General features: G+C 36.7%; 2 protein-coding genes across 6 annotated transcripts in view; both read left to right on the plus strand.

Annotated features, from left to right (window-relative positions):
• Positions 1 to 8,751, plus strand: part of LOC125170265 (coiled-coil domain-containing protein 7-like) — a 149,172-nt gene extending 140,421 nt beyond the window's left edge. For 3 of the 4 annotated variants that reach the window (XM_047866732.1, XM_047866731.1, XM_047866734.1), the window contains 3 exons: positions 2,938 to 3,156; positions 6,260 to 6,297; positions 8,611 to 8,751. In XM_047866732.1, the coding sequence (XP_047722688.1) occupies positions 2,938 to 3,156; positions 6,260 to 6,297; positions 8,611 to 8,617 (264 nt within the window). In that variant the 3' untranslated portion in view covers positions 8,618 to 8,751. Of the gene's footprint in view, positions 1 to 2,937; positions 3,157 to 6,259; positions 6,298 to 6,984; positions 7,051 to 8,610 lie in introns of those variants that run through there. The other variant, XM_047866733.1, reaches the window with a different exon arrangement.
• LOC125170263 (coiled-coil domain-containing protein 7-like) overlaps positions 8,640 to 13,474 on the plus strand; it is a 305,241-nt gene continuing 300,406 nt past the window's right edge. Inside the window, exon 1 of one of the 2 annotated variants that reach the window (XM_047866717.1) lies at positions 8,640 to 8,708. The gene's annotated coding sequence lies outside the window, so the exon portion shown is untranslated. Of the gene's footprint in view, positions 8,709 to 12,990; positions 13,074 to 13,474 lie in introns of those variants that run through there. The other variant, XM_047866716.1, reaches the window with a different exon arrangement.

The raw sequence follows: 13,474 nt of genomic DNA on the forward strand, positions 1-13,474 counted from the left end.
TTATGAAGGGCTGTTTTGTGACCCAGTATATGATCTATCTTGGAGAATGTTCCATGTGCACTCGAGAAGAAAGTATATTCTGTTGCTTTGGGGTGCAGAGTTCTAAATATATCTGTCAAGTCCATCTGATCCAATGTGTCATTCAGGGCCCTTGTTTCTTTATTGACCGTGTGTCTAGATGATCTATCCATTTCTGTAAGTGGGGTGTTAAAGTCCCCTGCAATTACCACATTCTTATCAATAAGGTTGCTTATGTTTATGAGTAATTGTTTTATATATTTGGGGGCCACGGTAATCGGCGCATAGAAATTTATAATTGTTAGCTCTTCCTGATGGATAGACCCTGTAATTATGATATAATGTCCTTCTTCATCTGTTACAGCCTTTAATTTAAAGTCTAGTTTGTCTGATATAAGTATGGCTACTCCAGCTTTCTTTTGGCTTCCAGTAGCATGATAAATAGTTCTCCATCCCCTCACTCTCAATCTAAAGGTGTCCTCCGGTCTAAAATGTGTCCCTTGTAGACAGCAAATAGATGGGTTTTGTTTTTTTATCCATTCTGATACCCTATGTCTTTTGGTTGGCGCATTTAATCCATTTACATTCAGTGTTATTATAGAAAGATATGGGTTTAGAGTCATTGTGATGTCTGTATGATTTATGCTTATAGTGATGTCTCTGGTACTTTGTCTCACAGGATCCCCCTTACGATCTCTTGTAGGGCTGGTTTAGTGGTGACAAATTCCTTCAGTTTTTGTTTGTTTGGGAAGACCTTTATCTCTCCTTCTGTTCTAAATGACAGACTTGCTGGATAAAGGATTCTCGGCTGCATATTTTTTCTGTTTAGCACACTGAAGATATCGTGCCAATTCTTTCTGGCCTGCCAAGTTTCAAAAGAGAGATCAGTCATGAGTCTTATAGGTCTCCCTTTATATGTTAGGGCACGTTTACCCCTTGCTACTTTCAAAATTTTCTTTTTATCCTTGTATTTTGCCAGTGTCACTATGATATGTCGTGCAGAATATCGATTCAAGTTACGTCTGAAGGGAGTTCTCTGTGCCTCTTGGATTTCAATGCCTTTTTCCTTCCCCAGTTCAGGGAAGTTCTCAGCTATGATTTCTTCAAGTACCCCTTCAGCACCTTTCCCTCTCTCTTCCTCCTCTGGGATACCAATTATGCATATATTATTTCTTTTTAGTGTATCACTTAGTTCTTTAATTTTCCCCTCATACTCCTGGATTTTTTTATCTCTCTTTTTCTCAGCTTCCTCTTTTTCCATAACTTTATCTTCTAGTTCATGTATTCTCTCCTCTGCCTCTTCAATCCGAGCCATCGTCGTTTCCATTTTGTTTTGCTTTTCGTTTAAAGCGTTTTTTAGCTCCTCCTGGCTGTTCCTTAGTCCCTTCATCTCTGTAGCAAGAGATTCTCTGCTGTCCTCTATACTGTTTTCAAGCCCAGCGATTAATTTTATGACTATTATTCTAAATTCACTTTCTGTTATATTATTTAAATCCTTTTTGATCAGCTCATTAGCTGTTGTTATTTCCTGGAGATTCTTCTGAGGGGAATTCTTCCATTTGGTCATTTTGGATAGTCCCTGGAGTGGTGCGGATCTGCAGGGCACTTCCCCTGTGCCGTGGTGTATAACCGGAGTTGGTGGGTGCAGTGGCAGTCAGACCTGATGTCTGCCCCCAGCCCACTGCTGGGGCCACAGTCAGACTGGTGTGTGCCTTCTCTTCCCCTCTCCTAGGGGCGGGATTCACTGTGGGGTGGCGTGGCCTGTCTGGGCTACTTGCACACTGCCAGGCTTGTAGCTCTGGGGATCTGGCGTATTAGCTGGGGTGGGTAGGCAAGGTGCATGGGGGCAGGAGGGGCAGGGGGCAGGAGGGGGCAGGCTTAGCTTGCTTCTCCTTAGGTGATCCACTTCAGGAGGGGTCCTGTGGCAGCCAGAGGGAGTCAGACCCACTGCCAGAGGGGTGGCTCCGCAGAAGCACAGCGTTGGGTATTTGCGGGGAGCAAGCAAGTTCCCTGGCAGGAACTGGTTCCCTTTGGGATTTTGGCTGGGGGATGGGCGAGGGAGATGGCGCTGGTGAGAGCCTTTGTTCCCCTCCAAACTGAGCTCTGTCGTCCTGGGACTCAGCAACTCTCCCTCCCTTTGTCCTCCAGCCTTCCCGCTTTTGGAGCGGAGCTGTTAACTTACGACCTCCCAGATGCTAAGTCGCGCTTGCTGTGGGAACACACTCCGTCAGGCCCCTCCACTTTTGCAAGCCAGACTCTAGGGCTCTGCTTGGCCGGCAGGCTGCCCCTCTGCCCTGGCTCCCTCCCGCCAGTCCATGCAGCACGCACCGCCTCTCCGCCCTTCCTACCCTCTTCCGTGGGCCTCTCGTCTGCGCTTGGCTCCGGAGACTCTGTTCTGCTAGTCTTCTCGTGGTTTTCTGGGTTATTTAGGCAGGTGTAGGTGGAATCTAAGTGATCAGCAGGACACACGGTGAGCCCAGTGTCCTCCTACGCCGCCATCTTCCCTGGTCAAAAGTGGCATTTTTAAAGAAAAATTATATTCTAGAAAAAATTATTTTCCACATTTTCTTTTATTTGATATTATAGATATTAATTATCCTGGTTACAGTCTATCACATTTTATAATATATACCTTTTATTCTTTATTATGCCTCTATAATAATTAGAGCTTTAAAAAATAATAGGTATTTAAAAAAAATAATAGTCCTCAAAGTGGAAGATGTTTTCACAGTTTTTAATTTTAATTATGGATTAAACTATGGATTATAACCATGGTTTAATTTAGCTTCCTCCAACTTAGTACAAATAAAGTTGAAAAATAATGTGGATGTGAATATAGTGAGATTATTGAAAATTGTAATATTGTCAGAAAAATGTCACAAATAAATGCTTGATAAATGGTTACTTTTTTACAAACAGGAAGCTGAAAGCGCTAAGCATCAACTTGACTGTTTCCTAAATCAAGAGAAAGAATTACTTAATAGTGAAGAGAAGACCAAGACAACAATGGAAATGGGTATTAGCAAAATAAAAGTTGAAGATTCAAAACATATACCATTGGAAAAAGAGACAAGGGAAGCATTAGTTACAGCTTCAGGTAGACAAAAGACAAATGCAAAAATCCAAGAACATTCACAGGTAAGGAATTTACCAAAATAGACGAAACAGTACAAGAAAGAAAAATGGTAATATGTGCTGTAAGAAGTTTGTCTTTTATATTTTTGTTTACTCCATTTGTATATGTTTTTTTTTTTTTTAAAAAAAACCTGTGCCCTGTTTTTTTTGTTTGTTTGTTTTGGCCTGAACTTTTTGCCTTTTACATTTGGTTATTACAATTCATTATCTCGAATACAAATTTATAAATTAGATATGTATTAGTTTTGAATGATCATTTAATAAACACCTGTGATTTGAGAGCCAGAAAAAAATAGGAGTTCATAGACTAAAGAGAATTTGCTATAAGTTAATAAAATTAAATATAAATGCAAAACTATGGGGAAAAACCTCTCTTCACATTTATCTTTTTACTGAAGTACAGTTGACACACAATGTATTAGTTTCATGTATACAACATAATGATTTGTTAAGTAGATGTGTTATGCTTTGCTCACTGCAAGTACAGCTATTATCTATGGAGAAAAAACTCTTGAAGAAGAATTTATTTTTGTTTCTGCTGTGTAGTGGATTCATAGTAGATCAATTGATTTATCAATATAATACATTCAGAATAGATTCATGCCTTAGAAGAGTAAAACAGTTTACACAGAAGCAACTTTATTGGTAAATAATGGGAAGAGTTCAAGAAAAGAAAGCAAAGTTGTAGAGAGGACAATTTTGCTTGTCCTTGTTGTGGCAGTATAGCTATTGTCAGGTCTCTCATTTCTTTAATAGTATTTCATATTCTTTAGTGTTCTTCCTTGTTGTTTTCAAAATGAGAGTTTATGTGTATGTGTGCCAGAATCTCCCAGCTTATCACTCTGTGCCACTAGTGACAGAAACTTAAAATCTAAAAGGAGTGAAAGAAAAATATTTAGACCTCCTACTACTGAACATTAGATTACATACATAAAAGGCCTGTCATATTTACATCTTAATGACATATGTCAGAAGTAGTTACTTTTTGTTTTCATACCTATTTTTAAAGCTGCTTATTGTAGTAGTAGTCTTTTTTAAAGCAGAGGTTAGGGTAAGACCTATTATCATTTCTATGTATCAGGATATAAACATTTTTCTTTTAAAAAAAATTTTTTTTTTTGTTTATTTTTGAGACAGAGAGAGACAGCATGAACGGGGGAGGGGCAGAGAGAGAGGGAGACACAGAATCCAAAGCAGGCTCCAGGCTCTGAGCCATCAGTCCAGAGCCCGATGCGGGGCTCGAACTCACGGACCGCAAGATCGTGACCTGAGCTGAAGTCGGATGCTTAACTGACTGAGCCACCCAGGCGTCCCAAAACATATTTTTCTATGGAGGATGATAATACTGTATAAGAATGTTAGCATAAAATGGGATAATGTTTATGAAATGCTTTTGTATATCATGAAGGACTATGTGAATGTTAGCCTTTATTATCATTTATTTCTGTCTAGTTATCTACATAGGCCATATGAAAACCAACGGTGGTATATTACTTAGTATATAGGCCAACTCTTGTCACATATAGGCAATGACTCACGTACAATAGAAACTTATTTCCTCATGTAAATACTTCTGGGAAGTTCAGGTGTGTTTGTGTTAGGGAGTCCTGCTCTATAGGTTGATTCAGGTATCCTGGTATATGGAGGTTTTGACAGCTTACATTGGCTTGCTGGGCCATATTGGGCATAGACATCCAGCTACTAGAAAAGAAGATAAAAGACCAGACATGAGTCATTTTCACCGACCAGGCCAGAAGGGGGTACACATCATTTTCTCTCATAATTAGTTTACCACATTTAATTGCAGGAATGACTTAGAAATGTAGACTAGTAATGTGCCTTAAGAAAAGAAAATTAGTTTGTTGAACACCAGAAGTCTTTGCCACAGGTGGGTAAGGATGAAGCTAGCTAATCTCTGTATGAAAGAAACTGAGTTAGGTAAAATTCAGGCCTGGGATAAAATCTAGTATCCCCATTATGCTACAGGAAAACATGTTCTCTTCCCAAGAGGTAATCTATTAACAAAATCACACTCTTGAGGTCCTAGATTCCTACGTTTTTGATCAAACATCTCGCTAAGCATATTTTGAGCATGGATTCTCTTTTTTTATTCTTTTTTTTGTCTTAGACTTCATTTTTTTTCAATATATGAAATATATTGTCAAATTGGTTTCCATACAACACCCAGTGCTCATCCCAAAAGGTGCCCTCCTCAATACCCATCACCCACCCTTCCCTCCCTCCCACCCCCCATCAACCCTCAGATTGTTCTCAGTTTTTAAGAGTCTCTTATGCTTTGACTCTCTCACACTCTAACCTCTTTTTTTTTTTTCTCCTTCCCCTCCCCCATGGGTTTCTGCTAAGTTTTTCAGGATCCACATAAGAGTGAAAACATATAGTATCTGTCTTTCTCTGTATGGCTTATTTCACTTAGCATAACACTCTCCAGTTCCATCCACATTTGAGCATGGATTCTCAATATACTTTTACAAGTTATTTACTTTTTGAAAGTTTATTCGTTTATTTTGGTGTGGGGGGGTGAGTAGGACAGAGAAAGAGAGGAAGAGAGAGCAGGCTGTCATCACAGAGCCCAGTGCAGGGCTCCATCTCAGGAATGAACTGTGAGATCATGACTTGAGCCAAAACTGAGAGTTGGTTGCTTAACCAACTGAACCATCCTGGTACCCCTACAAATTTTTTAAATTATAAAAAAGCACTATCATATTAGTATACTATGTGTTAGTATCACCATGTTAGTATACTATTGGCATTTGAAGTATAAATATTTCAAAAGAATATTAAAAAGATTGAACAATTATGTGATGGATATATTTAATTATGTAATGGATATGTTTAAATAGTTTTTATTTACTATAAATATAAAGCCCTCTTTGCTTTCATTTAGAAATATAATTTTGGTAGTAGTTCATCTTCTAAAATGTTTCTTCCAATGCCAACTATGGTAATTTCTTAGCTTTTTTGACACCTTAATCTTACAAATTGTCATATTTTAAAACCTGCTTTGATTGATATTTTTCTGAATAATTTAATGTAAACATTTGATGTGAATATTTAGTGTATTTAAATTTAGTATTCTTTATTACAGATCTCAATTTTCACAAATGGAAGCCCAGCTGACAAAAGGTAAAACATTTAAAAATATTCCTTAATCTTTGTCAGTTTATGTGCCTAAATGGCAAAATAACCATTCTAAATTCAGTATCATAAAACTCATTGATTTATGTCTTTGCTTACAATATGGTACTCTTTGAAACTAATGTCTAAACTTTAGATGTTGTCAAAGATTGACAATTTTGGATACTGTGAAAATACAAATTTTTAAGTGAAAAATGTACACTAAGGACCAGATCTGATGTAAAGCCTTTTTCCCTCGTGCCCCCTGCCCCAACAACAATTAAATTTTCGTATAGAAACTGAACATGACCATTTTTAAAAAAATGATTTTTTGTGTAAAAACATTTTTTTTTTATCTTGGGAAAAACACTTATGAGTGGGATTACTTACCTTATTCAGAATCATGACCTCTGTACATGAAACAACTCACTTAAAAATTTGTTTTGCATTTCATTTTTGCTTAATCATTCATTTTTGCATGCACATAAATAATTGAGTTGGTTGATGTATCCAATTAATCTTACAGTTTTCACTAGTGCGTGAGTCTGTTTGATTAATGTTATGATTCACAGACCTATTCACAAACCAGTCAAGAAACAGAAATCCTGAACCACATAGATTAGTGAAACAGCAAATTCTGTCAATAAGTTAGGTAGCTATTCAATGAGATTAAACTATGTCAATATTTCTTTTCAGTCTTTGACTTGAATTATTAATTTTGACCTTGGCTGCCATACAGAAAAGAGGAAAGTATTACCTAATAGTGTGCATTTCTCTGCTTCATTACTATTTTTAATGTTTCTAGATTACAGGCCCAGATGAATTAGCAAGAATTAGGTAATAAATTTAATGATTAATGGCCATAAGTTTTGAAAAGGTCCAGTTTAATGTCTGAAGTGACTAAATTTTAAAAGTATTTTTTTGATATCTCAGGAGAAGATTAGACATTTACTTGTTGCTTTATAAATTTATGGGTAGAGTTCTTGTCATTTATTACTTCACATTATGATTATATATGGTCAGTATTATGACTCTGTGATAAGGTATAAGAAAAATTATTAATAATTGTCTTCAACTTTAATTGGAACTTAACCAGCTTATGAACCGTAGGAATAGAAACAAATGAAGCATGATACTCTTATATTCATGTTAAGATTATGGTAGAGTATGGCGTACTACTGTAGTTTTTCTGTGGACACATGGTGAAGTATAGGATTTGAAAATGTTGGAAAGCTAATAATTTGTCACCCTGAAGAACATGAAGTGATAACTTTTCATATAAGTTTTTTTTTTAATATTGAATGTTTAGTTGCTGTTGCTGAATTTGATAGACTATACATTTGGTGAATCTCAGAATGTAGAAATATTGGCTTAAATGAAATTATTTTAAATAGAATTTCTACTTTCTATGAAGGCATAGTAAAGGCAGTCTCAGATACTGTGTATGAGCTTTTGGAAAAATCTTGAAGAAGGGTTATGATAGTGTTACTTTGAGTTACTACTCTGGCCAGCCCAGACTTATTGGCCAATAAGTCACAATTAAGAGTAATATGAAGTGGAAGAATGAAAGAAGGGTTGTATGGGGAATAGTGGACTGAGGATGATAGGGAATATAGGACATTAAGAACAGAAAAAGGTCATAGAATGAATATCAAAAAATTCCTCTTAAATGGCTTTTTCCCCTATTAATGTTAATTCATACAGTATTCCCTAACTTCAGGAGGAAGATTATTTCCATTAAATTTAGTGCAAACAGGGAAATGTGGACTGAGTGTCCATGCTGTGCAAAGCACTGAGCTAGGTATTATGTATATATATAATACAAAGATGACAACTGTATCATCTTTGCCCTCAATGCATTAATATTCTAGTAAGACAGACAAGACATGTACATAAATAAGTACATTATAATGCAGAAGATGCCTTCAATAAAAAGTTACCAAGAGATGCCCCAAAAAGAAGGAAAAGTTGTTTCTGGCTGTATTGAGAGTAACAGCATTTAATTTAAGAAAGATAGCTGGGTTAGATTTTAACAGGGAAATATGAAGAAAAGGTGTTATGCGTGGACTGAACAGTTGAAGCAAAGACAAGGGTGTTTAGAATCTATACAGTGTGCCAGGGAAAGACCAGTAATTTGTTTTAAGTTTAAACTGAGTAGAAAATGGGAGATAGGACATGAAATAGGTTGCTTTAGCTTGATAGGTTTTGTAGTATTTCCCTTAACAGCTGTAGGTTGAATATTGCTAAATATAATAAAAATTCGAACTGTTAAGCCCATGACATAATATTATTCATCAAACTTCATTTTGGGTTACTTCTTAGATCCTAATAGAATTTCTGAAATTCTTTGGAAAAGTCTCCCAAACCTTCAGAGAGTGGATGGGAGCGAAGCAAGGAGATCCCACCTGAACAGACATATGGTATTGATTACAATAAAGTACATTTTTTTTTTTTTGCGCTTTACAGCATTGAGCAGTTTATTTTGGTTTAGGGAATGAGTTAATGGCAAATATTTAATCAACACAATAGATGTTAGTAATTATGTTTCATATCATATGTGGTGTTAGCTTTTCTTAAATGTTTTATGGCATTGAAATTTACACTTTTTGGATATGAAAATGTTACCTATTTCTTGGTGTTTTATTTTTAAGAGTTACACATCCAACTTTTTTCTAAATGTTTTTTTACAACTTTCTTCCCCAATACTAATTAAATTTATTATTAAACACAAAAACACAAGGGGAAGCTGGGTATTAATATGTGTCCATTTTTTTCCTTCATAGATTAGATGAGTAGCTATTAAATTTACTCATTTATTTATTCACTAAACTTAATCATTCAACAAATATTTTTGTCACCTTCATATGTCAGGTACTCCTTTGAACATTGGATTTTACTGATAAATAACACAAATAAGCTCTCTTCTCTTGTGATGTTTACATTATAGTGGGAAAGAGAGGCAATAAACAAGTGGAAATACATGAACAAGATAACTTTAAAGAATAACAAATGAAGATAATAAAACTCCCTTTCTGATAGAGTCACAGGGGAGGATAATTTAGATTGGGTGATCAAGGAAGGTATTATGTATCAAGAAAAGAGATTATCTAATTAAGAAATAAATATTTTGCCCCTTTCCAATTTTTACCAGAATAAACTAAAAATAGAGACTTACCTTTTTAAAAACTCTAAAGGAGACTTTATAATTTCCTCAGTTAATGGTTGTGCAAGAAACATATTACTAGTGGCCCCAATTGTAGGTGTAAGGTAGATTTTATAGAGGAAATATTACAAATGAAGAAATAGTGAGGGGTACAATATCTCCTAAACTATCATTATTCCGTGGAAAAGCACATTGAATTCTCCATAGGAAGTGCTCCTGAGAGGGATTTCCTCCTCACATAACACTACAAAACTATAGAGGAGTTGGGAGGGGATAGAGAACATCTAGTCAATCATGTTACAGTGCTTAGGGCTGCTTAAGGCAATGGTCTTGTTAGAAAAAGGTAACTCCTGGAGGAGTAAGCACTTGTATATTAACATAACTTCTATCAATGAGAGTTGTTTTTCCATTCAACAGTCCTGGTGAGCCAGTTCTGCCAAACAACCAAAAGGGAGAATGGAGAGAGCCACCAGGGCCATCCCCTAACAAAGATTTGTCTTTCCTCTGTCCGCTTCTTGGTCTTGGGGTCTTACTAATACGTATTTTCATTAGATCTGGCTGACACCGGGTTCTTATAACGATTTCCACAGTATTGCTTGGGAGAAAGATGCCAGTAAGGTCCACGGTGGGTTAGGTTTGGGTGCAAAACCAACATGGATGCATAAACACATACATGCACACATGTGTACACACATATACACACACACACAAACACACAGAGTCATTATAAGCTTTACTTCCTGAATGGTCAAAAATGGCCCTTTTGGAATATCTATATAATATCTGCAGTAAGAGAGAAATGTATTCATTATCTCCCTTGATATCCCCTCTCCAACGATTTCCCAAGGTCAGGTATGTTCACACCTGACAAACTGAGATCTGTTATTCCTTCCTAGAGATGAGGTTGTCATTGTTATGCAATGATAAATTCAGCAGGGACCCCAAAGTTACTATTTTCCCTCAGAAGTCACCTGCAGGGTTAAAAGAGGATGCTCGCAGAAGAATATGATGCAAACACAATGTCCATCTTTTAAATGAGCAGTGTGCTTTGTCCATTCCACTGAGATCATAGCAGGGAATGAAAAAAAGAAGGGGAATATATTATTTATCTTGAAACAATATTTTCTTTCACTCTTTATTTCAAAAGTTCAGTGGAGTTCAACCATTGCAGAGAGGCCCTTACAGGGTATATATAGCAGCCTATAACTTGTAAACAACAAGGGGAAGCTGGATTGACAAGTGCTACAGAGGTTGTTTTTAAAGAAAGTGACTTAGATGGCAAATAGAATGGGGTTGATGGGCAACAGTGGCTTCTCTGTCTTCTAGATAAATTCCCTATTAAACATCTTATTCCTTCATGGCAGTATAGATTTGAAGATGGCCCCAAGTCCATAGTACACATGATGGTCATACATTCTTGATTGGCTTTTTCATTTCAGATATTTTCCTTTAGATTTAGTTCCTTCTCGTGGGCAATGTACACATAAAAAATAAGGATTGGGTTTGTTACTTAAGTTGTTCTACCTATTTCCTTGTGTAAGGAACGTCTCAGGGAAAATGTAGGGAAAGTATGTGTATTTAATAGTTTTGTCCTGGGTGGCCTAATGACCTGACCCATGCAACTAGGCCATTAGCAATGAAAGTATAATTCAATCTAAGAGTGTACTCTGTGGCTATGAACGATGCCTGAAATTCACCTAGTTTTGAAGAATGTATAATTCCATGGGATTTTAACAACTTACCATTATTGTGGTGGACAAATGCAGCACTTCATTAGATTTTAGGATCTTTGAGAGAGGCTGTTGGATCAGTGAATCATTTTCTTGTCTGGTGGCAAATCTTGTAAGCAGAGGTCTAAGTCAGTGATTTGGTTAAAACAGCAGGGGAGTATCTCCGTGTCTAGTGAGTGTGTGGACATATTTTGTTAATTTTGCCAAGGTCTTAAGGACTAGGATTGGCCCTTGATTGAATGTGCTAAGTCAGTTGCCTCTTTAATAGAATTTTCCCAGACTTGTACCACCTTATGAGATTTTAGAGAAGATCCATCATGGAATAGGAATGTTTGGTTGAAAAGTGAGAAAATGTGCCACATTAAGGCCCAGTAATAGGCCAAAGGCATGTGATATTTAGCAGTGGGAAGAAGTAATTGAGTTCAGAGACCCAGGAGCTGGCAAATAATTTGAAGTATTGTTGCCAAAAGCTCCAGTCAGTAAAAGTTAGCTTACATGTCATGTATCTGTAATCCCATGAGTCTGAAGAATATGGCAGATATAAAGTTAAAACATGTTTTTGTGATGCCTGAAACTCTTCCATAACTTCTTAATGTGGGAGCTTCCATTTAAAATTAGTTACTGTGATACAGATACTTTGAAGAGTTACTACGTGTAGAATGTGATGTGATCAGTACCTAAAGAAGAAAGTCCTTTGTGGCTGGGGGCTGCAGGGCCAATAAATTTGTCTTCTTGGTACTGTCCAAATAATTATCCCCTCCCCAAAATTCATTTGAATGACAGGACCTGGATTGTTTTTTCATTTAGAATTATCTTTAATCAGATATGCCTAGAAAACAAGCAGTACTTCTTTAGTGTTGGGCCACTGTCCTCTATGTAATAGAATGTCTTGAAATTGCTACCAGTTAGCATTGTGCTATTTTTATTCCACCTATTAAAAATGTATGTCAGGAATTCAAATATTCCCAAGAAGGAATAGTAAAGGTATGTTGCATGTTTTGCTACAACATGTATCTGTAGTGGTGGCAATGTATTCAGTAGCTGGTGTAATGACAAAGACTTGAGTAGGGGGTACAGTTGTTTTTTTCATTGTTGAAGCTTCAATAGTCAACTATGGCGCCCAATGTTTTTTTAACCAGACATATTCGCATTCCATAGCATCCCTGCATGCATCAGATTTTGTTTTGAGAGTAATTTATGCTTACTTTTTTTATATGGAATATTATTGAATGGTAGGTTTGCACAGTTCATCCCAAGTTCAGGTACTTGACCAATAGGGTAGTTATCCAAACAGCATGGCTGTGTATCTATTCTGTGTTTAGTATTTCAGAACTTCCATGTCAGTTATATAATCTAAGAGAAGCAGCAAAATTATTTTTAATATACAGTACAAAAATAGTAGCCCTGTGTGTCAGGGGTTCCTAAGACCATTCCCATCAGGGGCAGAACTCATAGGACTCAATCTAGAGTCATTATCATGGCTATAATTTGTTATAGCAAAAGGTTGCAAAGCAAAATCAGTAAAGGAAAAAGTTTCATGAGAGAAAATCTGGAATAAACCAGGTGCAAACTTCCAAGAGGCCTCTTCCAGCAGTGTCACACAGGATGCTCCTAATTCTTTTAGCAATGAATTATGGCAATACATATGAAATGTCAAGCTCATTAGAGACTCGGTGCCCAGGGTTTTTATTGAGGCTAATCATGTAGCACCCTCCACCTGCCAGTTACTAAAATTCCAGGCTATCAGAGGGAAAGCAGGTATTCTCATGAATCACAATATTTGTACAAACAGGTCTGACACAGTGAGCCACTCTTATCAGTTCTTGGAATTGTAGGAACCTTCACCAAATCCAAGTTCCTAAACGCTGGCCAAGACTCAACCTTGAAATCAGGTAACTCTAAGTAGTCTTAATCCTCCTGGGCTCACTCTTTTTTTTGTGCAGTACACCCCTGTGGCCAACACATTTTTACAGTAAAATTGTTATCAGTGAGTTCCCATCCTCTAGGGTGAGACTAACCTGTATTATTAGTCTCAGTTATAACCTTTAGGAGTCCTGGCCTCTGTTAGTAAAACAAATCCCATCTTAGAATGCCAAGTGGCATTTTCTATATTGATCTTTTCTTCACCTTACCTATAGCACTAATTCAGGAACTGTCCAACTCTGGCCAGTAAGTTGAAGCTGACAGAAAGAAAGACTTTCTAGGACTGAGACTTTATCATGACAGTCAGGGCACACATACAAGAAATATAAAATCCCAGACACATGGTACCTCTGGAAACAAAGACTTGATA

Source organism: Prionailurus viverrinus, chromosome B4 (assembly GCF_022837055.1).
Source record: "Prionailurus viverrinus isolate Anna chromosome B4, UM_Priviv_1.0, whole genome shotgun sequence".
Classification (NCBI taxonomy): Eukaryota; Metazoa; Chordata; class Mammalia; order Carnivora; family Felidae; genus Prionailurus; species Prionailurus viverrinus.